The sequence below is a fragment of the Mytilus edulis genome, chromosome 13 (genome assembly GCF_963676685.1).
Source record: "Mytilus edulis chromosome 13, xbMytEdul2.2, whole genome shotgun sequence".
Classification (NCBI taxonomy): Eukaryota; Metazoa; Mollusca; class Bivalvia; order Mytilida; family Mytilidae; genus Mytilus; species Mytilus edulis.
In genome coordinates this window covers 33,137,335-33,164,286 of record NC_092356.1, presented here as the reverse complement: position 1 = coordinate 33,164,286, position 26,952 = coordinate 33,137,335, and the positions used below count along the sequence as shown (strand labels likewise).

Below are 26,952 nucleotides of genomic sequence, written 5' to 3'. Positions count from 1 at the left end.
GTATATTGATATATGAGATAGCTTGTAATAAAAGCAATGTTGTGTTAAATAATAAAATTAATGAAGATAATGTTGACATTTGTTGAATTTAATAAACAGTTAAGTCTTGCACAACTTTTTAAATGAAGGAACAGCTCAATACACTTTTAAAACTGTGTTTCAAAGTGTAATATTGGTCACTGACGCGAAACAGGCGTTCATTGTGGAAAAGCAGCACAATACGAAAATTGTGAATTGTGGTTCCGATTCTGTAAAGGGATTATTGTGCTGTCATGCACCGTGACGTACAAAAAGTCTTGCTATAAATGAACATATATTCTGTTTATATGAGATAAACGATGGGTTAATTGATTGATTTAAGATTTACGACCTTGACTTGCTCTAAGTCGACATTATCTTACGTCTAATGCATTTAAAAAAAACCCGTATATTTACGTTTAGGGCATTTAATATAAGTCTACCTACCAAATTAAAATCAACATAAACATTATTAAAATAAACAAGAATGGAAAAGAAACAATTATGCATTGTTGCTCTGATATAATTTTTATTAACTATATTTGAGCGATAATGTCTTAATAAAAACTGATTGTCGTATACATAAAATATTTCATCTAGGTGCTTTCGTTGAAGTTCGCGTTACATATCAAAATGAATTTCATTGGTTGAAACGTTTGCAAAGTTTCAATCCAGGTGTTCTCATCGAGGTCCGCGTTCATGTTTCAATTCAATACACAATATTTCATCTAGGTGCTTTCGTTGAAGTTCGCGTTACATAGTAAAATGAATTTCATTGGTCGGAATATTTGCAAACTTTCAATCCAGGTGTTCTCATCGAGGTCCGCGTTCGTGTTTCAATTCAATAGACAATATGAAGTCCAATATGGTAAAAAAAAAGGATTTAAACTCTACGATGTCGAGTAAATAAATAGAATTTAGAAAATAAAACACTTTTACGATTCCTCCAACACAATAAACTTCCAACACAACAAATATACTATCCTTTTCGCCGATGAATAATTATAACTATAATATAAGAACTAGGATTTGTATACTATTCAATCTGGGAACAGTATACCTAACAATATATATGTTCCTGATTTGATTTATTCCTCGAGAAAATAAATTTCATTTATTCACTTAAATCAATAATTGATCAACTTGAACTTTGAAAAAGTTACATTAATATATCTTTTCGCATCCTTTAATTTAAGGTAATTAAATCTGAAAAACTAAATAAAATTAATTGTATTATTTAATTTAGATTCTTTATTTCTTATAAAACCAAGTGAACGGTAAAAAGAAAGATATTTTTACACATAATATTAACATACAGATTTTGCGTATGACCAGTTTGCACAAAGCGAGCAACGCGGATGAGAGATTGGTGATCAGCCTGGAGAACATACTTTTATGTATATATAATTCAAATTAATTAACACAAATTTTTCAAAACACAATATTTTTTGAAATAAATAAAGTGCCCAATTTCGAAACATGTACTCGGCTTACATAGTTAGGTTTCAGAAAAGTTCTTCTACTTTCTGTTAGAGTTGTGCAGTTTAGAATATAGTGAAATACATCAACCTATCTCTTGAGAGTTACAAAGTACACAGTACCTTTCCTGTTTCATAATTCTACGCCATCTACCGGTTGCTATAGGTAACCGATGATTTCCAGTTCTAAACATATACAACGTTATCTTATCTTAATAACGTAATAAGTCTAAATATTCTGCAAATTCAAAGATTTCATTAAACAGTTTTTAACATAATACTTTTGGAGAATATTCCATTTCTGATTTCCAAGTCTGCTGAAATTGGTAAAAAAATCTCTGTTTAGTGCTCAACTTTAACCCTTTTGGATTAAAACTATAGTTACTCTGATTTAACCAAATATTTTAAAATACATATTTATTCAAGATATTTTTTATACAAATCAACCAATCGAGAGTAAATCCACCATCTACGTTGAGTTTATAAATATATCTATATAATTTACTATCGGAACTGTTTACAATGTTAGACCAAAAAGACACCCTACGGTGTTCCACATATACTGACATAGGATAAGCGCCTAGCTCTCCATAAACCATAAAGCTTGGGGTTGATTTTTTTAAAGTTTAAGAAAAGTTTACAAAACTTGAAATGCACTTTCTATTGCATCAATAAAACTAAATCTCCAAATTTCACAGCCATATAGCAATATAGGCCTTACAATTTTATCAAAAAGATCGTACTGACATTTAATTACTAGTAGATTAACTAAAATAATTGATTCGATATTTTTATTAATCAATCGATAAATTGAAGAACTGAATGGAATAAAAACATAAATAAAGAAAATATTTGTTTAACGCCATTATCTTTGACTATCCTACAGGTATACTAGCCAGGAGACTGTACAGTGGCGGATGTGGGTTTTGTTCCGTAGATAAGACCTCCCGTTTGTTTGACAAAATTATTTTTCAATTGGGACATATGGTTTGAAATCCCTCTTTTCTGTGACCAGTGGTTGTCGTTGTTGTTTATATTTTTCTATAAGTGTTGTACATCAATCAGGCCGATAGTTTTCTTGTTTGAATTGTTTTAATTCATATTTGTAATTTTGGGAAATTTTATAAATGTTTAAGCGGTTAGGTTTTCGCTCGTTGTTGAAGGATGTACGGTGATCTAATTCATTGGCAAGTACACCGTATCTTCTTACATTTATTCGTTAAATCATGTAGATCTTCATCAAGTCTAAATAAATAAATGATTTTGAAAATGTACTTATTGATAACTATACAACTTTTAATTCCAAATGATTATGTTTATCTAACATAGAATTATTATCAGCGGAGACATATACACACTAAGTCTAAACTGGTTTAAAAAATTATTGTCATATGTATATGTAATAGTGTGTTTTTATGTAAAAAAAACCTGTGAATATCTACCACTACTTTTACCGGCTTAAGAGATCAGCGTTTCTCGCGAGCTTTGAATAAACAAATCCAAACCAAAACAAGTACATAAAATGCATATTTTTAATCACAATATAGAAACACTTAAATTGTAATACATATTTTTATGAATAATTTAATTTTATTAAATCTTTGTCAATCAGGCATGTACAGCAGCATCAAGGGATTGTACACAAACAATTCCTTATTTACAATTCCTTGGCAGCATGTATTCTTCTATATTGTGACCTTATTTGAACTAAAAGAAAAAGAAGAAGAAGAAGAAGAAGTCTGGAATTATCGCTATCTGTTCGACGGTCTAAAGATTACAGTGTGTTATCGATCTAGGTGTTCTCGCTGAGGGCCGCGTTCTAAATCTTAAGCATTTCATTGGTCAGTAGATTTGCAATCTTTCAATCCAAGGTGTTCTCAATTGAGTCCGCGTTCATGTTTCAATAGGATAAACTATATTGTTAGTTTTCTATCAAAGTTAACAAAGTAGATTTTTTTTATCCGAAAAGACGGATTTTTCTACATGTTCTACAATAAATTTGTACAACGATTGAATATTGTTTAATGCATAAATGTCCAGGTCTAGATCGAACTTGCTTTGCTTCGACGAAAGTACGAATATAGAAAAATCACAGATTTATATTAAAACTAAAACGTTCAAGAACAGTTAAAGAAATCATCACAATTTTTTTATTGTTAGTTATTTTGTACAAATATAACTATAATGCGAACCCGAGGTTGTGAAATAGCACGTGAAATCGCAACTGAGCGTGAATTCTTTGGTTCTAAGAATACCTATTGTCAATTTCAAGTTCTGTTTCGACATCATTGTAATATATGTCACTGGACGTTAAAACTCAATCCTTAATTTCGTCTTCGTCAAATAGTGCTGTTGGTTTCTTTTTATTATTATTACATACTAGTATACATGAATACACCACAAGTTATTCCTATGTAATGTCATTTACTAGATATTTAGTGCAAAGTCAATTTTAAAGATGAAAATCGTATTGGTTCGATAATGCTTCAAACTAAATATAAACTGAGAATACATGTATAACTGCCATATTCCGAATCCCCGACATTCATTTGTGTAAATGAAGAAAAGATAACAATGATCGGTATCTGTGTGAATCTACGTCTCAATCAAGCTTCATACAGATGTTACAGAATATTCAAGATTTACAACTTTTCTTGAATATGATTGCCAATGGAATAAACCATGCAGGAGATTTCAAACTAGCCCAATTAATTTGTGTGTGAACTATAACAACTGAAATTGTAATTCTGTTGTAGTGTATATTGGTCGTTTCTGTAACATGAAGGCGTATGGCAACCATACTAACATTCTTAGTTCAAAAGTACACCACAACCCTTTTCTTTGTGCATAATACGCTCAGGAACATACATCTTACTATTTTGCATGGATTGGTAGTAAATGTAACTTTTTAACTGTAGTCCATTTGACATCAAAGTCTCATACGGAGGCTAGGATTTATAATTCGGCTAGTCTGGATGACTTCGTACAATACCCCCGCTCCGCATTCATTATATATAGTTTAAACATACATAATTTAAAGTTTAGATCCTTTAGTTTGCATATATAGGGATATGACATTTAAATTTCGTATTGCTTAGTTCAACCTGCAACACATTTTATTCGATGTCACCAATGGTAAACATGTAAAATGAAACAATAACTTACTATAATACCAATATAAACTTTTGTTGTATGATTATACAAACCGATATCACTACTAGACTAGGTGTTAACACGCTCAAATTAACAAAATTGTGTTTCAAAGAACCAATGCACCAAATTGATTTCATAGGATTTAGTTTAACATTTAAACCAGTTCAAGGAATGTATTACTTGACAAGAACAATTAAAATGCAGGACAAATTCGGCTTACAACACGAACTTTGTTCAAAGAATAGTACCAAACATGTGACAAAAAGACGGGTATGTAATAAAATTAACGGTACCAATTTTCTTGCACCAGATGCGCATTTCGACAATACATGTCTCTTCAGTGATGCTCGTGGCCAAAATATTTGAAATCCAAAGCTTATATAAAAGATGAAGAGCTATAATCCAAAAGGTCCAAAAAGTATAGCCAAATCTTTGAAAGGAATCAGAGCTTTGCATGAGGGAGATACATTCCTTAATTTGTAATAATTTCTAATATTTTGTAACAGCAAATTTTAATAACACAAAAAATCCGTATCTTCATGCCAGTACCGAAGTACTGGCTACTGGGCTGGTGATACCCTCGGGGACTAATATGTATGTAACAGAGGTATCGCAATCACTGATGGATTGGTGGATAGTTACTGTTTGTTCAACGTTCAGTGACAAGTATCTCATGTGCATATTGCAATACCAAATTAAACTAACTTTAAGCAGACGACAAAAGCGAAATTGTGACAAATTTTATTTCCTGGTGTTATTTAGGAAGTCAAACATGTATATGGAAAGTAAATTTTATTATTATTTATTGAACAAGATAAGAGAATCAGTCACTATTATTTATTGAACAAAACAAGACTGAGTTCAAAACCGCTAAAAGAAGTTAAACCCGGTGAATGACACTCCTTATTGCTGAATTTGGGTTTGGCTGACCTAAATTTCTATTACGTTTTAAAACAATTATTCAAATTAAATATACAATTATTTTACTGTTTTTTTTTAGGGGGGGGGGGGAGTCATTTCATTTTTTCCAGAACATGTTATAATAGTTAATATCCGAGCCATAAAATACATGTATTATATCTGGCATAGTCCCAGATTATATTCTTTGTTAATATGCATCCTTCATTTAAAGTCTTGTTTTTCTTATAACACTTTACATCGTATATCAGGGGCACTGCCGAAAATTATCTTTCAAAAAGCAAATCTAAGTTGTAACCTTTAGAACTTGTATGTCTGATAATTTGCTCACATGACAAGAAATTTTACAATAAACATTGGTCACGCACGATAGATTCTGATGTATGACACGTGCCGTTACAATAGCCAGTTTACACGCATCAGCGCACACATGTTTGTCGAATAGACCAGTTGATTGGAGGAAAGTTACCGAAAACCACGCCTACCTTTAACTAATACCCAATCAAACGCCTTTGACATAAACATAAATAATACATGGGTAAGATTACAGAGATTTTGTTGCGTATTCAATATTTGAAAAAGTTTAAGACTCTTGATTCAAACTTAAAATTATAGAATATGCTCGTAATGCATTTTCGCAATTTCGTTAAATTTAATTTTATACATAATTTCACCTACCTGGTGAGGATAAAATACAAAGGAGTAGGTTCAGTAAGACCCCTTTTTGCCCCAAAATATAGCAGTTTAACAAAGTTGTGATACTGTAATCGTTAAGCTATTTATTTAGTAGAATGATTCTGCTACATAAATATGGGCTGTTTTTGACAATATATGGCACATATATCGGATACTAGCATCATAAAGTCATGCTACATTATTGAAATCTTCACAATTTTAGCATTTTAGTTAAATTTTAGATGGTTTCTGTCTAAAATGAAAGTGGCCGCATTCGTGTTCATTCATAATATTGAAACGTAAGTTGTATTTGATGATAATACATAATATATATAAAGGTTGAGGATGAACACGGATGCGGCCACTTTCATTTTTGACAAAAACCATCTGAAAAGTGACGATTTTTGGCAAATTTGATAGATTTTTCATATTCAAGCTTGAATCGGAGCGTTTTTAATGACTAAATCAGTTAAAATCTTTCACAAAAACTAATTGAATCAATTGAAATAGACACTTAAGTGTTTTAAAAGTGTCTAAAATATTTCGTCAGATGAACTTGAAAATTGAGGCCAAAATCGGCCCTTACTGGACCTACTCCTTTAAAAAATTGCAAATTACAACTATTTCGAATTAAATGGTTGTGATAAATGGGTATCAAAATGTATTAAACAAAAACAAAAACAAAGACCAGTTTCAACAAGAATGCTTTGTTTTTATTGCAGAATCGCATAAAAAATTCATGTTATCGTATTTTCAAAAACAATTAACAATTTGAAAACTGCTTTTCATTTTTACCTTACTAAATTCATATATTACGCAAATACGCATATGTGGTAGTCGCCACTTGCCGCTCAGTGAGTTTAGAAGGTGGTAGGATTTACAGAGAAGACAGAATATGTCGTCTCTGTGACACAAACAACATTGATGACGAGTTCCATTTCATTATGAATTGTAGAACATTTAAACTATAAAAAGAAGGAAATGTTTACGGAACTACTGTTAGTCAAACCCTAATATATCTTTAAAGTTGATCAATATTTTAACTCTTCAAATATTGTAATATAAGAAAAACTATGTAAAAAATATAAATGTGAAAGTCAGCTCTTCATGTTAATTTAATTGTATCGTTTACACATGCATGTAATAATTTTACCTTATAGTTATGTTTATGTATGTTCTTGATAACTATTTATTGAAGTTTTATGAGAAATAAAGTATTCGTATTCCTTTAAATTATAAATTACAGTACACGAAGACAGCCTAAGGGTAAAGTACAAGTGAATATATCATAAAGATTATATTTAATCCTCATCCGTACGCGTCCTTGTAACTGCAAAACTCTGGATTTTACTTGGTTCAATGTTCAGTGGTAAGTATTTCAAATATGCGCAGGTCCTGAGACAGAAAATCGAATTATTCATTCACTTATGGTCTTCAAACATAACGATTGCGGGATGATGGACAGGAAGACTTCAAGCGTAAGAGTGTGAACTAGCTGTCAGTAACTTAAGTACTCTCAGATCTTTTCTTGCTAGTGTCTTTTTGTTGTTCTGGTACACAAGTGAATCTTTCATTGTTGAAGACCCTTTAGCGACTATAAAAGATGAACAGGAATAAAAACGCTGACCATTGATAATTTGTATTTTTGTTAAGCATTGACTTTGTGTGCGATTACTGTCCCGTGTATGTTTACTCCATATTCCTTTATTTTCTATAAAAGCGTTTGTCTTGACAGTAAGTTGACACGACTTATGACGTTACGCCACGAGTTATCGTTCCTGATGTTATCGAATAACGTTCACACAAACAAGTCAATGCAGCCGGTTCTGCAATCACAAAGTGATTAAATAAAAAAAAAACAATATTTTTGGAAACTATTTGACATTTTTATGGTAACTTTTTCTAGATGCAGAGTGTCGAAAGTTTAAATGCAATACGTAACGGTAAACGTTTTGACATAGATTGCTTTATCGTGTTCCAGCAATTCTTCTGCTCATTTTTAACCTTTAAAAATGAATTACTATATACTTTTAATTTATATTCTCCTTTTTTTTAATATTTAAGCATCTGCACGATTTATCTATATGTTCTTATAAAAAATAGACTGAGTTTTATCACTTTATTTCATTCTTAGTTTATTTTGCAATAAATACTTTTCATGATGCACGCTGTATCCTCATGAAATTTTGTTTGGAAAATAAAAATCTTACATGTATCTTTAGAAACTTAGGATGATTTGTAAAAAAACGGGAATTCGTACAACTATTAATTCGTGTTAAAATGGTCGTCAAAATCACCGCTCGGACAAAATGGAAAAAGGAAATTGATTTGGATGAGAATACGGATAGAATAAGTCGAAAAAGTACAATACAAGCAGACTTTGCAACTCAAACAGAAAACAGTTTGTTAGTATGGAAATTCAATGTAAAAAAAAGTGGTTTTACTTGGTTATTTTGCCGAATAACATTCTATGTGTTCCAAATGTAAACAGTCTCATAAAACCGTTATAGTTTCGGAAACATTTTCGAAATAAAGTGCTAGCTAGACCAAGTTTACACAGGACATACAGTAACATCGGAATCAGGCCTGAGAAGGTTACCGTAGGCTGAGAAATACATAGAAACTTGATTCGGAAAAAACAAAATGAAAAAAATCAGGTCCCGTTAGAGTCTGATTAAAGCCAGTCCCAAGTATCCACTTGCGTCTATAAACGCAAGCTAATAGTTGGGACTGGCTTAAGTCACTAAGTAAGACTGGTTTCGTTATAAAAAAAATTCTCGAAATTTACAAGCAAACGACTGACTTATTAGTATTCAAATAGCAGAAAGAGACTGAAATAGATAGATCTTAAAATCATTTAGATTTTCTATTCGTGTTAATTTTCGCTTGCATGTGTACTCGCTGGTAGTGTATTTTTTTTGTGTGTGATTTGAGTTGGAAAAGATGTACATTTATAAGTTCGGAGACAAAACGACTAAAAGAGAATTAACATAGTTGCCTTGTTAGGCTATGGGGGGCAAATTGCTCATAATATACCCTCATTGTCCAGTGTCAGTCCAAATTTTTCTCAAACATTTTCCCGGATCGGCTCTATTACAAAACCTACCTAGTAATGTATTCAAGATAGTGTTAACTTGTTCTCGTCCTGAACATGCATGAAATATTTGCCACTGGACGTTAAGCAACCAACAATCAATCCTACAATTTACACCCGTCACTTGAAACTTTAGTTGTTAAAATTTAAATCATTGCCTATAATTTTTTCAAAGAAATCGACAAAATTTACGAACATTTAGGCAAAAAGAAATATATACGTTACCGCTTGATAATTATGGAAGTGGGGTAACATGAGACTTTATTTATAAAAAGTACAAGTACTAATAAAATAAAAAAATATATATGTAACATATTATTTGCACACCAGTTTGCTGTTAGAACGATTAATAGAGATATGGGATATGCAATTTATAAGATAGCTACAGTTGGAAATTTAACTACATCAAAACCAAATACACCAAGCAAATTAATTGTGACTAATGCTAATTGAACGAGTATCTCTTTATTTCTAATTTGTAGTCAGTTTACTAAACGACGGTTCCCTAAATAGGAAGGTTTTGATAAGTATAATTATCACAGTAACATTTCAGTCTCCTAGTACATATTTGTTTAAGTCCTAAAACTTTTGTTCTTCTGGAGAAAATTCCAACCATAATGAAATAAGGAGGTGCGGTAAAATTGCCAATTAATCATCTTTCTACCAAATACAAAATGACGGAAATGTTAGCTCGCTTACACTGCTACTTCATTTTATATTTCAAAATTACCATTCCATTATATGAACTGCATATTCAAAAATATGTTTTGTCACCAATATCCTAATAAAGCACTATCATCATGCTGTTTCACCCGTGTCCGTTCTACCGTCAATCGCGCACTTGGTGTTCACATATAGGGTTTATACGGCTTATTATTAAGGACTGAGTGCTGTCTTTTTGCTTCAGGTTTAAATTATGTACCAAAAATGTACTCATATTAAAGGTGCACATTTCGTCTTGGTTTCCTTTAAAAAAATTTTCATGACAGGTTGCTGGATTAGACGTTTTGATAAAATATAAAAGGCAAGCAGACTCCGGCTTACATCTTCTACATGTGGAATTGCAAGCTGAACCTTTTATATTTCGCATTTGCAGTTTGTTTTACTTAAAGAATGCATGTATAATCTCAAGATTTGTATCGTAAATAATTTTCCACAAATGACACTATTGAACTTTGTGAAATTTTGCATACAATTTGCACTGTTTGTCCGACTTACTGAGCTTGTATTGTATTGTCCTGAACATGCATGAACTATTTGACACTGAACGTAAAACAACCATCAAAAACCGAGCAATTATAAAACTGTTTACTGAATCATATTTTTAAAGTACTATATTTCTGCATGGATGAAGCAACGACACCACCATTGCCTTAAATGATGGAGTAAAAAACTCAGTAATTCAAATGAATCACACGTGAAATTTGTCCTGTTATTTTCACGTGAACTTTGCAAAAATATGAAGGTATTTTTCATGATTTTAATTAAATTTTAGAAAAAAGATATTATTTTAATAATGTTATTTTTAAAAATAACGTGCATTTAACGTGTACCAAATTCCGGTGATTTATGCATGAACCATTATTATAAATTTCACGTGTAACCAACCAGTATAAGCAAGTTTCAAGTATTTCAAATGACAATTTACACTTAGACTATAGCCACACAGTAGGACAGTAAATGGACAAAAGACAAGTAAATCAGAAACATGCATGGATCATGCAAAAACATGCAGGGGCGACACCGGAGTAATGGGAGTTTGCTTCTTGCAAGGCATTCGCCGTGAAAACAATTTGATATGAAGACAAGCCTTTGTTTAAACTTTGTTTTAAAATTTCCAACATAAGGCTGTTACGGCCCAGGTCAATGTTCTTAAGCATCACATATTTTTCTTTCATTTTATTGTTAGCATTCTTAAATAAATATTCACATATTATAGACTATATTTTTCATAATTTCTTTTTTGTTCAATTTCAGTTAAACATTATTTCTGATTTCTTTTTTATAAATTTTAAATGTCTTTTTCTTTTTCTTCATCTTTTTGAAACCCTGGTTTTGTATTACCACTGACCAGTTCAGTAAAGAAACAGCTGCTTCATGTTTGCATAAATGTGTTTGTAACCAATCTATAGCTAACATGCTATTATTTCCATATTTTGTATTCCGTGTCTATAGATAGTCTCGATCGGGGAGACAAGATTTATTTTGTCTGCTGGTTGCTTGGCTAGCGTAAACTAATAGATTTACCTCATACTTTGAAGTTAGATGGGGATTGTTTTTAAATAAATGCTTTAATTTTAGTACTCTCTGGTGTATTTATGATGGCTTGGTTTGAAGCGAGAACAGACGAAATATGCGGACTAGTCCTTAAATTAAAGGATGCGAAAAGATATATTAATGTAACTTTTTCAAAGTTCAAGTTGATCAATTATTGATTTAAGTGAATAAATCAAATTTATTTTCTCGAGGAATAAATCAAATCAGGAACATATATATTGCTAGGTATACTGTTCTCAAATTGAATAGTATACAAATCCTAGTTCTTATATTATAGTAATAATTATTCATCGGCGAAAAGGATAGTATCTTTATTGTGTTGGAAGAATCGTAAAAGTGTTTTATTTTCTAAATTCTATTTATTTACTCGGATATCAGAGAGTTTAATTTTTTTTTTACCATATTGGACTTCATATTGTGTATTGAATTGAAACACGAACGCGGACCTCGATGAGAGCACCTGGATTGAAAGTTTGCAAATATTCCGACCAATGAAATTCATTTTACTATGTAACGCGAACTTCAACGAAATCACCTAGATGAAATATTGTGTATTGAATTGAAATATAGTTAATAAAAATTATATCAGAGCAACAATGCATAATTGTTTCTTTTCCATTCTTGTTTATTTTAATAATGTTTATGTTGATTTTAATTTGGTAGGTAGACTTATATTAAATGCCCTAAACGTAAATATACGGGTTTTTTTTAAATGCATTAGACGTAAGATAATGTCGACTTAGAGCAAGTCAAGGTCGTAAATCTTAAATCAATCAACCAACCCATCGTTTATCTCATATAAACAGAATATATGTTCATTTATAGCAAGACTTTTTGTACGTCACGGTGCATGACAGCACAACAATCCCTTTACAGAATCGGAACCACAATTCACAATTTTCGTATTGTGCTGCTTTTCCACAATGAACGCCTGTTTCGCGTCAGTGACCAATATTACACTTTGAAACACAGTTTTAAAAGTGTATTGAGCTGTTCCTTCATTTAAAAAGTTGTGCAAGACTTAACTGTTTATTAAATTCAACAAATGTCAACATTATCTTCATTAATTTTATTATTTAACACAACATTGCTTTTATTACAAGCTATCTCATATATCAATATACAGCTAGGGAATATTTTTGTTGACCGAAAATATAAGATACATCGATTTAAAATATGTGAAAAATAAATAATTTTTGTAAGTAACTTTAATTTCCCTGTCTATATTTAATTTACGAGTACACTATAGTAAGACAGAAAAAGAGAAACGGAAATATACAGGAATACCTAAAGTTTCGCAAGTTATTGCAATAGACCATACATTACTGACTTGTCACAAGTTTTCATAGCACTCAGCAAGTTTTGAAACGAATATGTGAGATAAAGATCTACTGCATTTGGGCAAATTAAAAATATGTTAAACATCTAACCATTTTATTTTTAACAGATTCACAAGTTTTAAATTTTTTAAACCGTGCATCAATATTTTATATTTTTATTTAAATTCCTTATATGTTACGTGTATTGATCATTCATTTGTTTAAATTGTGATGAGTATATGGCTTTAATAAGAATACACGCATTTATATATATAAGTCGATAAAGTTTGAAACAAATAAACGAAAGATACATCGATGTTGTTTTGCTTGAGTGATTTACCTGTTAAAAGCTCGGGTCTCAACACGGTTTAAAACGAATTAATACCAGTTTGAAATAGTTTAACGGGGGCGTGGCCTATTTGTTTGGCGTGACTTACCGCCAACTTGAATTAAATTGAACGACTGCAAGCGAATCTATTTGACTGGCATTAAAATGATTTGATATGCATTGAAATAAATTAAAAATGATTTTTAATTTTTGACAATCTTTATCAAATGACGATTAATCTCATTTAAACAGCGTTAATGCGTTTTTGTCCGATCAAGTTAAATTCGGGTTACTAGTGAAACTAAATGAAGTATATTTCAAGTGCTGGTAAAAGTTTCAACCAGATCTTTGAAGCCAGAAATAAGAAAATTACACTTGTTTGAATTTCTCACTGTACGATCAGTCTCGCTTGTATATTTTAAAACTGTATGATCAGTCTTTATGTCACTGTATTCTAGTGGTGATTTCAAAGTTATTTACGATTCATTAGAAGGTGGCATTTTTCTAAATAACACAAATTTATTTCAATACATTCACATCCTGAAAACTTATGAAACATGTTTTAGCTTGATAGAGTGTACTCGACTTATTACATTAAGTATAAGGATGTTTAAATGTTGCTAAAATAAGAGGAAGGTTTGATGTATACTAGTATATTAGTTTCAGAAATGTCCTCCGTTATTCTTAAAATTGTACAAACACACAGATTTAGTTGTTAAATAAAAATGCATGTATTTACACACATTCGATGCCGTACTGTAGCCTATAATTGATCACAGTTCCTTCACTTTGTTTAAGATGTAGAGCTGTCTCTTTGACACTAAACTGTACACCACTTTGTCAAGCGGGGGGTTATAGTGATAACGAATTCCGTCTTTCCGTTCGTTCGATGGACCGGTACAATATGTTTCGCCGGTTTTGTAAGCGCATCTCCTCATAAACCACTTAATATACATTGGGGGTTCCGGCCATTTTTAAATGGAGAGGGGGTCCAATCCAGGAGAAAAAGGGATTCTAAATGTATGTTCCCATACAAATGCATTGATAGTTAAAAAAGGGTTTCAAACTGCCGGATCCCCTTTTTTTGAATCCGTCACTGATATAACTATTAATTAATCTAATTCGGTTTCCTTATCATTAATAAACGATAATGACTGTATTGTGTACCGTCTACTTCGAATTTTAGTAAAAATCTTTTATGGGGTTACTTTATATAAGATACGGACTTGAACATTGCATTATATGGCGGCATCCATCAGGTATTTCCAACACCTCTTAAACCAATCATTAAAGTTTTCTGAAATTGCTCCATTTTTACTCGATTAATGCATTATGGACCTTCTATTTCTGTAAACTTACCAAAATTATATCACATGAATTATCCCCCTACGCAAAGCTGTCTTTATCCATTTTTTGTATTTTAAAAGAGACAAGCTTGATTTATGTTATCATCAATTGGTCAACGGCGGACGGTGTAAATAATCTTTAAAAATGTAATAGCTAATTCTAGTGCAACAACGTTTGTAACGTTCATTTTGATTGGATAACGTCACTTATCTACATGGCATCGATTGGCAATTGATGTTATGGGACGTACGCGCAAGCGCAGACGGTATATGACAGATTTTAAATTCATATTTTAACGTTGTTTTCTGTCAGTTTCATTAGAATGGAGATAACAATATTGTATGTTAAGCTCCGACGGCATCAATTGGGGATTTAATGGTCGCAAATACACGTTTACTGTCTCCGCTAACGCGTCGCCAGTAAACTTAATTTGCGACCATCAAATCCCAATTGATGCCGTCGGAGCTTAAAACACAATACAGTTATCTCCTAAACAGATACTTGTTACGATACACTATTACAAAGTCCACAAGCGAATCGTGTATTACTTTTTAGGCATTTGATTTTAAATAAGACTGACGGAACAAAAATACAATTATTTTGCCGTCTAAAAAATTCATCAGAAATATATTTGTATTGTCTGATGAAAGTAATTACACGGTTATAGTTCCCTTGATAGTTCATAATATCACATATACACGTATATATACCTTCACATTGCTGTTGTTTTTTCTTCAAAATCACGACTGTTCATACAGTCAAAGAATCTGAAATCGCTTCTAGAATACAGTCAGTTCTAGACTGGTCGTACAGTAATTTATTTTGGGATCCTCAAGGAAAACATATTTTTTATGGGAAATACGAATATTCTACTTAAATACGAAAAGAATATTGAAACAGTATATATTTAACTGTAAACTGATGCAAATATTTGCAATAAAAGATTATTTGCTTTGTACTACGAGAGCAAAATTGTCCATCGATTTCACTTTTTTCTACCAAGTTGATGTGATGCACACGTATATTTTATATTCTAATGCATGTTTTTGTTACAGTTAATCATATTTATGATGCTATATATACCTTGAAGATGTTCAAAGCACTTTGTAGATATAGGAGTAAACAAATGATGAGAAAAGTTACCGAAGGCAAAACCGTCCTGTTAGCCAGTTGGAAATCATCGCTTCGAAAATCGCGACTTCCGGATAGTGTACAGAATAGTATCTACACTGTGGAAATGATTTGTTCATCTCTGCTCAAGTAAACTACCTTGTTTTAAACATATACAGGATGAACTTTCCTGTGACTAAGTTTTTATCACCTTAAAGTATCATAAAATCAATCATTATGTACTGGTTTTTTTTTGTGTTGGTAAAAATGGTCCGGGTTTTGCATGGAATAGAATAATGTATTTGATCTTTTACAACTGACTTCATTTGTTTTGTATGATGTGTTCATAAAAGACATAAAATAGAAAAAAACCAAAGGATATGGAATATCTATCCATAACACAAAACCAGTACATATGATTTGAATACAAACAAAATGATGTTACAGACCATATTACTACAGCTTCGTCGTAACCAGTGTTATGGTTATATGGTTAAACTAAATCGGGTAATGTCTAGGCAGACACCAGTGATGCAATGATGCTGGCAGAAATATCAGTCCATAATGTTTATTTCGGTTATCTAGGTTGTTTGTATTAACCACATAAAATCTCAAGCCATACATTATTTTTTACACAATGGTTTCCTTTGTGTTTTTATAAACGGTGCACGATGTAAGTAGACAAAAGTTACAAAATGCTGTTGATTGGAATATCAGTCCAGAATTTTTAATTCAGTTACCACAGTTGTCCATATTAACAGCTTAAAACCCTACACTCATTTACTAGTATCATATTTAGCACAATGGTTTCTTTTTTTTTTAGTTGATCAAATTATTTTATTTTGGAAAGTGATATTGCTTTGAAAATGGTAAGGTTTCGCACTCAGCAGTAACTTGCCAAATGGGGCACCGTTTTAGAGCTATGATAAAAACTTCAGATTTTAGTTTAATAAAAACGTTCGCGCTACATATGAAGTATATTTTTGTCGTTATATATAGAGTTTTGATTATGCGTATTTTATATTAATTTGTATCTGGTTAATTATCCCTAAGTAGGAGAAAATAGAAAATATTCACATGGAAATAGTTCGAACAATATTATGGTTGATCTGATAATGTGAATTACTATTCGAAGACGTATAGAGTCGGATTGATAAAGTAATTTTTCTTAAAGAAGTTAAGGGTCAACTTAAAATGATTCGTTCATCTCTGCTCAAGTAAACTACCTTGTCGTAAACAGATACAGGATAACCTCATTCACATGTTTTATCATCTTAAATTATCATAAAATGCAAATAAAATCAATCTTAATGTACTGTTTTTTTTTTGTGGTGGAAAAGAAATGGTCCGGGTTTTGCATGGAATAGAAAAAATGTATTTGATCTTTTACAACTGAATTCATTTGTCATGTATGATTTGTAAGAACATTATAACACGTAATCAAGATAATGATCAACGTCAGTAGTTAGAATCTATACTTCAAGACCATCCTGTGTTATTTGCGAAGATGATACGGAATATTTAGTAACAAGATCTTGGTATCTTCCGATGAATTTAACTGTTGAAAAGTTTCAACAGTTATTTTATGATTATGAACATATCAATGATAACTGAAGTCAACACAATGCTGGCTACTGGGCTGGTGATACCATCGACCCAGTGGTTGTAAATAAACTCATCATAGGTACCAATATTATTTTTTTTAAATAAACGTCCATATCTTATTTTTTATTTCTTAGAAACGGTACTCAGTTTAATCAAAACAAAATTTGTATATAATTTAGGAATATTGCAGCAAAAGAGAGGAAAATGACTACTGATATAAGGGGAAAATTCAAAATGAAGTAGTCTAAAGTGCAAAGATTTTACTGATCTGGAAATGCTAATCAACGATATGCAAATGTATAGTACAAGATCGATAATGCTATTCCTCTTAACCAAAGTTTGTTTTTAATTCTAATTCTACATCTGTCGTCTATGCTCAAATAACTATCTCAGGGTAACGTATCCACTGACAAAAATCAAATCACCTGAGAGTTTATGAAACAATTCAATAACATAAAGTTTTACGGTCTTATTTGTGATTTCATGGAAATGTACAGTTAACATTTAATACCAAATTAAATGAACACACATTTATAAATCTTATTTGTAAACTTTCAAAATAATGTCAAAATTAAATCAATAATCAAATCGTATTTTTACAAGAGTGTGCACGCAGAAACTGCTCCGACAGAGTAAAAATTTGAAATGAAACTCCGTACATTTTTATGGACACCTTAACGAATTGTTGATCTATACGGTGTAGCTGTGTCTAAACTAACAAATGACGTTTTTACCACGTCTTCGATTGTGGTTTAACATCAATGTCGTCTGTCTGTTAAGTACCGAACGTGACGTACTCCCGAATATGACTGTTATATCGAGTGAAAATTTGTATTGCTATACAGCGTGTCTCGGTATTCTGTACATCCAACATTCACGTATTTATTTTTGATGTTTCTGTTATGGTGTCGGTTTGATAATGTGTTATGTGTTATCGTTTGTAGTCCAAATAAAATTGCCTTTCAATACCAACATTGTCATGACAATTTTTTGGACAAGTATTGGGAAAATATCTGTAAATGTTCGAGATTGCATGTTAGTTACGTAAGCGCGTCACTGTTTGACATATCCATGATATCCGGTGGTGTCTGTCGTTGGTTGAATATGTTCGTTGTTGTTTTGCGGTTTGCATTTTGTGAAGACTATTGTTTTATATGTTTGTGCATTTCTCTGTGATGAATGTTCTTGCGTGAGTTTGTGCTGTATTTCTGTCACGTAGTATTGTCTTTTTAGCGATTTGTTTTAACATTGTCATAAAGCGGGAGGTTTGGCGAGCCATTAAATCAGGTTCAACCCACCATTTTTCTTAAAATGTCCTGTACCAAGTCAGGAATATGGCAGTTTATTATCAAATAGTTCGTTTCTATGTATGTTGGCGTTTGTTCCTGTTGTTCCTTTGTTTTCCTCTAATAGTTGATGTTTATTCCTCGGTTTTAGTTTGTAACCCGGATTTGTTTTCTCTCAATCGATTTATGAATTTTGAACATCGGTATATTACTCTTGCGTTTATGTACAATAAATATCAACTAGTTTACAAACGAATATATTAGACTTCCGTTGGCCAGTTTATTGCCAATATTAATTTCTTTGCATTTACGAATGTTTGCATTAATATAATATGTTATATTCATCAATGTAAATATTTACCTTGGAAAATAGGAAAAAATGGAAGAGTGGTATATCTGTGAAAACTGACTGAAATATTGCATGCATCCTAACATATATTCATAATCCAATGCATATCTTTCATGAATGACTATGACATTAAAATTCCAAAAACTACCTAACTCCGTGAAAAATTCAGCACTGGTAAGTCACGTTTCAAAAGACTCAGTCAAAAGCTCAAACACATCAAACGAATTTAAAACAACTGTCATATTTCCGCGTTATTCCGGACATTTCCTTATGAAGAAAATAATTATTTAAACCTGGTTTTTATTTAAATCAAGCTGAACCTCTCACTAGTATGACAATAGCATGCAATTCCAATATATTTACAACAATGGTCGAATAAAACAAACAGACATAAAAGGTAAAAATGTCAAAATAGGGATAAGTAGTCCTGTAGAAAATTTATTTCAAACGGATAGGCACATCCTCATTTTACGGAGATGTTGTTTACCGTGCCCGGAAATTTTGAAAACGATCCTGGTAAACTTATCAATCCTTTAAATAAACTTATTCCAAATGGTTAACTTTCAAATACTGTGATAAGATTTTTGAATATTGTTTTTATTGGTATTTATATTCATTTTGTTATCAGTTAAATAAAAGCAAACTAAAACAATATTGTTATATACATGTACACTTGCATGGATCTACAATCTTTGGATTCCTGTATCTTGGCATTGCACAAAGACATGTTTTTCCCTGACTGTTCATTACGTATTTACACAAAATCCATTGGATGTAGGATGTGTACTGATTGATACATTAGTCTTAGATGCATGATTATTTTTATTAGTTATTATTGGCTTTTAACTAGCTGTCAAAAACTGCGAGTACTCTCAAATCTGTACACTTGTTAATTGTATTTCTACTTGTATCCATCTGATGTGTTAACCTTTTATGAGCTGATTATAATGTTCATTCTTTTTCTGTACTGTTTCACCACTGTCCCGGGTTATGAGGAGGATTGGGATCCCACTAACATGTTTAACCCTGCCACATTCTGTATTTAGTTGCCTGTCCCAAGTCAGGAGCCTGTAATTCAGTGGTTGTAGTTTGTTGCTATGTTACATACTGTTTTTCGTTCCATTTTTTGTACATTAATTAGGTCGTTATTTTTCTCGTTTGAATTGTTTAACATTTGTGAGTTCGGGTCCTTTAACAGCTGATTATGATGTACAGGCTTTGCTCACTGTTAAAGGCCGTGCGGTGACCTATAGCTGTTAATTTCTGTGTCATTTCGTCTCTTGTGAATAATTGTCTCATTTAGAATCATACTAAATCTTCTTTTTTGTATAAACCGTACAAGTTCTTAATTTACAAAGACAAATAAAAGAACACTTCAACACGTAATCAACTTTTTTCATACATTTTTTACACAACCTTGGTTCATCAACTTTTTGCTCAGACACTGGTGACGTTTTATAAAGTCTGAGTAGAGGATGAAATTTTTTGAAATCTGAATGAGTTGGGAAATTTATATCCCATATGCAGGTTAATTTGGTTGATTGCTACATAGTTGGGGGAAATTGATAAATTCAAAATTAAAATTGTCTTATTTGCCATACATTATATGTATTCAAATGATCAATGTTAAAAATAACATCTTAAATATCTGCCAAAAAATTAGATTTTTATACAGTTTCTCATCTTTCTCAATGCTGAATATGAATACAAAAAAAATGAAAAATAAAATTGAGCTGTTCAATTTTTTTTAATTCAGTTGACCATATTAACCCCATACAATCCTACACTCATATACCAAATTTGGCTCAACGGTTTCTTTTGTGTTTCTGATGAATTTATCTTGGGAAGTAATATTGCTTTGAAAATGATTTGTCTTTCGTATTCAATAGTTACTTCCCACAAGTTTTTCAAATGTATTACTGTTTTAGAAATACATTTGTACGATGCAAAGTTGAGATTCAAGTTTTATAAACACTTTCGCTCTAAATGTTGAATTATATTTCATCGTTCTATCTTGAAATTTCTTATGCATGTTTTATATTACTTTGTATCTGGTTAATTATTCTAAAGAAGGAGACAATAAAGGCACTTGGAAGTAGTTCGAATAAAATAATGTGTTTGTTCAGAAAATGTGAAAACTATTCGAGGACGTATAGCGCCCAAGTGATGATTGTTTTCCTCTTTAAGGAGGTTTGGTCTCAATTTAAAATGATACTATCATATGTGTCAAGTACACCATCTTGTCCTAAACAGATACAGGACAAATAAAGGAAACAGTAGTATACCGCTGTTCATTGACAAATGTCTTATCATCTTAAATTATCATAAAATTCCAATAAAATCAATCATAATGTACTTGGTTTGTCTATTCTGAATGATTAAATAAAGGGTCATAAGATACTTTCATAAAATATCATAAACATATCTCAATTCGCTTTATGTTATTTTTGTCTGATATGAGTGCTAAAAGACCCAGGATTTTAATCCTTTTGACGAATGTCAGCACATAAGTCAAGGGTCGTCGTGTTTTGCTCTATATAATAAATTTTCAGTGTATTGATTTTTCGTTTCCCTTTTGAACTTTTTGTACATTTGTCATGTCGGGACCTTTTATAGCTTATTATTCGACATTGGTTTTGTTCACTGTTGAATACCATGCGGTGACTTATAGTTGCTAACTTATATATTTGTCTAAATTTCCTTTTAAATAGTGGTTCTGTACCTAATATTTGTCATAACATAGATCAAGGCAACATTTTCATTGACTAAATTCATGTCACATTAAAATATAATCAATTCAATAACATAAACCTAAACTATAAAAGAGAAGATGTGGTATGATCGCCAATGAGACAACTATCCACACAAGACCAAAATGACACAGACATTAACAACTATAGGTCACCGTACGGCCTTCAACAATGAGCAAAGCCCATACCGCATAGTCAGCTATAATAGGTCCCGATAAGACAATGTAAAACAATTCAAACGAGAAAAAACTAACGGCCTTATTTATGTAAAAAGTAAAAAAAAATGAACGAAAAACAAATATGTAACACATAAACAAATGACAACCAGTGAATTACAGGCTCCTGACTTGGGACAGGCACATACATATATACAATGTGGCGGGGTTAAACATCTTAGTGGGATCCCAACCCTCCCCTAACCTTGGACAGTGGTATAACAGTACAACATAAGAACGAACTATAAAAATCAGTTGAAAAAGGCTTAACTCATCAGATGGACAAACATACAAGTGGACGTGGCCGGGTACTTATACATACAAAAAGACGCAATGAACAGATCTGAGAGTACTCGCAGTTATCTGACAGCTAGTTCAAAGCCACTAACAACTAATAAAAAATCATGCATCTAAGACTAAACTATCAATCCGTACACATCCAACATCTAATGGATTTAGGGTAAAGACGTCATAAACAGCCAGAGAAAAACATGACCTTGTGCAATGCCAAGTTACAGGTATCGACAGATTGTAGATCCATGAATATGTATATGTATATAACGCAGTTGTAATATTTAGTTACTTTTAATTTACTGATAACAAAATCAATATTTATACCAATAAAAACAATAGTCAATGATCTTATTACATTGTTGAATAGGTTACCTTTTAGAATAAGTTTATTTCAAGAAGCGACAAGTTTACATGGATCATTTCTAAATTTCCGGGCACGGTTAACAACATTTCCGTAAAAATGAGGATGTGCTATCCCGTTTGAAATAAGTTACAACCAAACTTCAAAACCAAATCTTTATATCTATGGAAAAATTTAGTAAAGGTTTTAAGTAATTTATGGTAACGATATCCCTGGTGTAATAATTTACCAGTAATACATAGGTTGCGTTCTTTAAAATCAAAAACGTCACAACAGACACGGGCATAGCGTACAAGTTGTGAAATATAAACACCGTAAAATGGTGCCAAAGGAACATCACCATCTAAATCTCTAAACGTCCTCATTACTATGTTATTTCTTAAAATGATACCAAATCAAATTAAAGCGAAATTCATTCCTTTCTCTAAGGAGCGGTTTTTAGAAAGGAGAAAAGAAAAGTCAAATACAAAGCATCATAAAGTACTATATTTTGATAGTGCTCAAAATGAGAATTATTTATTAAATTCTCCATTATTATAGTTTAATCTCAATTATACTGAACAGTTTGTCATTCTTCTCCAGTTAACTAATGTAATATGAAAAGTCACATGGTAACCGCTCTATTAACAAAATGCAGATGACATTGCGCTATCTGATCTATCAAATAGCATCATTTAAACGACATCTTATTTTTTTGAAAACAGTAGACTTTATATGATATACTAAATAAATTAAACAGTATTTAAATCTTTCGGAAAATAGCATTATTTGAAAAAAATAAAACACTGATAATTTATATTGCATACTTAAAAACTTATTTTACTTTAAAAACAATGAATTAAACAATAGGGGTAGTATAATACAAAAGCAATCCAGCAATACATAGAAATTTTGAAATTTGATTGGTCTGTAGGGACCTACAATAAAGCATAATTTATTTCATCATTACATTTGGCATATTCGTAAATGCAAACAGATTAACACTGGCAATAAGTTGGCCAACGGAAGTCTAATATAACGGTTTGTAAACTAGTTGATATATTGCAAATAACGGCAATAGTAGTATATGGCTTTCAAACGTCCTAAATCGATTGAGAGAAAACAGATCCGGGTTACAAACTGAAGCCGAGGGGAGCACATCAACTATAAAAGGAGAAAAACGGAACAACGGAAACATATTGACAGATTTTCATAATACAATACATACTAGTTATTTTCCAATTATTTTACATTTTTATTATAAGACAAAAACATCTTCAATGTCTGCCCTAAAATCTATAAAAATCAATGTTGTTCTTAGAAAATTTTACCGCAATATTAATGATTAATTCTAATACAAATAATGTGATTACCATATTTTACAGCAGTGCTGCAGATCATTCGTGTGGTCTTCTACCGTGTTTGATTTATTGTGTCCTTTAAGCAGGTCCAAAGTCAGTGGCCATGGCGTAAAGTAGCCTAAATTATGGTTGTGTGCATGCAGACAATAGCCCCCGAAGGGTGCTGGCACAACGTTTTCAGTTTAGTTACCTTAGTTGTCATTTTTAACCTCATACATTACTTTACGCAATATTTTATATTTTACATAACAATTTCCTTTAATTTATTTTATCAAAATATTTTTGGGAAGTGATATTGGTCTGATAATTTTCCGCCTTTCTCATTCAGTAGTAAGAACCGACAACTTTGCCAAACGAAATACTGTTTTAGAGCAGAAATTGAACAATTTTAATTTTTTGCTTGATATCATTATATATCAATATTTATTAATGCATGTTTCATATTAACATAAAATCTAGACAATTAACGAAAGATACGACCCATTACAAAAAGAAATATGTTCACTAAATTCACTGTTGTATCGATTTTCTAACATATTTTATTATTATTATTTGAAACGATACACAATTATTATTTCATTTTTATATATTTTGAGGAATTGTGCAGCCAATTAGAAAAAAAAAAGCAAAACCAAATGGCTATAATAGATATGGAACGCGCGTCTGGCGCAAATATAAAATTTCAATCCTAGTATATATGATGAGTTTATTTATATAATCTTCATTTAATTTTGGGGCAATATACAAATCAGTTAAACTGAAATAGTCTAACGTGCACATATTGTATCGGTCTGATATATATGTACTACTAACAAAATGTAGAAATTTATCACATATTTGTTATGAATACCTTAGGTTTTGCATATGCAATAACCTCAATATTGCCCGGGGCAAACAATAGTATATTGATAGTGTGCCCTGATTCCAAATGACGTGACCTCATTGCGTCCTTAACTTCACGTTTGTGATAAAATGTTTCAGATTTTACCTTTTATGTTTCATTAAATTGTTATAATTGACCTTTTTTTTTCTTTTCTGCAGAACTTAAATATGTGATAAAAAGATTACATTAACATGTCTTTTCCCTATTGGCCCGGGTATCAACCCTCGACCCATATCGGGATAATACCAGGGCCAATATGGAAAAGGGCATGTTATAATCTCTACATATTGCACTAGATAGAAAATGATATTACTCTTAATTAAGGCTTGCTTGAATTGTGTCATCTTTTTTCCTGTAAACTATATTGTCCTAAACAAATACAGGGAAATCTCTCCAATGTGACAATTTCTATCCCCCTTAACTAATAACAGCAATACAATATCATAAATCTAAAGTCATTATTTGTTATTTCTTTAAATTGTACACTTTTCATATAATACAAAAATCAAATTGACACAAATTAATATATCTGTGCACGAAAATGAAAAATAGATAGATTACATCATTGCATGGAAAACCAGCATCAGATGGGGCAAACAGTTGTTTGTGGATTCAAATTACTTACAATGTCGTCAGAGCCGTCAAACCATTAAATAGATTTACGTCAAGCGTTTCAATTTGATTGCCATACAGCCACCTGTAAAATAATATTTTTTCAAAATATGTCTGCATAAAATATTTTGTATTCCTCAATCCATACATATAAACAGTAGAGAAAATTAAAGGTGTTACTGACAGATCCTTCATGTTGATTTGTTAAATAAATTTCTTCAGACTATTTGTAAAGTTTATTCTCATTGTTGTTTTGTAACGTCACTGTTTGAGGGAGGCAGAGGAACGTGTTTTACCTAGACACTCAAATCGTGTGCTGTTCAAATATACATACAATGTACTTACAACCAGGTGGTTGTATTTAGTTAGTTGAAACATAAAAAGATCGATAATGCTTTTCCTATTCATCAAGGTTTTATCTAAATTTGATTAAGAATGCTGTCGTCTTTGATCCTGTAAACTATCGTGTCCTAATCAGATATAGGCAAACCTCTCCATTTACAAATTCAGACTCCTTACCTTATACCAGCAATTCAATAACATAAATCAAAAGTCCTTATTTGTTCATGTTGTTATTTCTTGCATATATTTTTAATTTTACTTATATTATTAATTCGTATATTTTAACAAATTTGATTCGTTTAGGGATAATCACATGTTGAACTATATTTTCGAAGGTAGAAAGAAAACGGCGGATAGCAAAAAGCATATTGACCGGCAAAAAGCATATTGCACGGTTATTTTTAGAATATCTAAAAACCGATATACTTTGTGAAGTCATGTAATGAATTGCAGGATATTGTTTAACGTTTTGAAACAAATGATATCTGTGATCGATTATTTGACGGAAAAAAATCTTCAAATGCATAAGATGTCCAAAAAAAAGTAAATGAAATAACAACTAATATGTTGTTATTGTCAAGGAGACAATGTTATATCTATAAAATTCCAACAAACCTAAATGACGATTTTCATACAAACATGGTCGAAAATTAATAATATAACAAATATAGCCTTTGTATGAGGTCAATACAGGATATATCGACCCAAAGAAGTATATCGACCTCGGACTTCGTCCTCAGTCCATATACTTCTTTCAGGTCAATATATCCTTGTATCGACCTCATGCAAAGGCTATATTTGTATAGTAATACTAAATACAATTGACACAAATTAATATATCTTTGAAAACAAATTGCAATTTATGACAATCAATAGGATCAATTTAAACGACGTTTGTTTATTTTCATCAAAATGGTGGTCTTTAAACTTTCAACAAACTAAATCGATCCATATTTTAAAAGCTCGATGGAAAGTATTTTTAAAAAGATAAGAACATTGATTATATATGTTGCTTTTTCAAAATCTTGTGTTACTTGAAAAAAATAGAAATCGATGTTGTTCTTAGATAGTATTACCGCATTATCAATGATGAACTTGAATACAAATAATTCAATGACCATCTTGTACAACAATGTTTAAAGATTTGAAGTGATGTCTTCTGACTTGTATCATTTGTCCCTCCATTTAATGAGTTCCA

At 31.3% G+C, this 26,952-nt stretch overlaps 2 protein-coding genes across 2 annotated transcripts in view; both read right to left on the bottom strand.

Moving 5' to 3' along the window:
• The window catches only part of LOC139500902 (uncharacterized), a 336,961-nt gene that overhangs the window by 272,958 nt on the left and 37,051 nt on the right, over positions 1 to 26,952 (bottom strand). The window lies entirely within an intron of this gene.
• The window catches only part of LOC139501836 (leucine-rich repeat-containing protein 15-like), a 167,502-nt gene that overhangs the window by 122,867 nt on the left and 17,683 nt on the right, over positions 1 to 26,952 (bottom strand). The window contains exon 3 of the mRNA XM_071291060.1: positions 25,426 to 25,497. Coding sequence (XP_071147161.1) covers positions 25,426 to 25,497 — 72 coding nt within the window. The remainder of the gene's footprint in view (positions 1 to 25,425; positions 25,498 to 26,952) is intronic.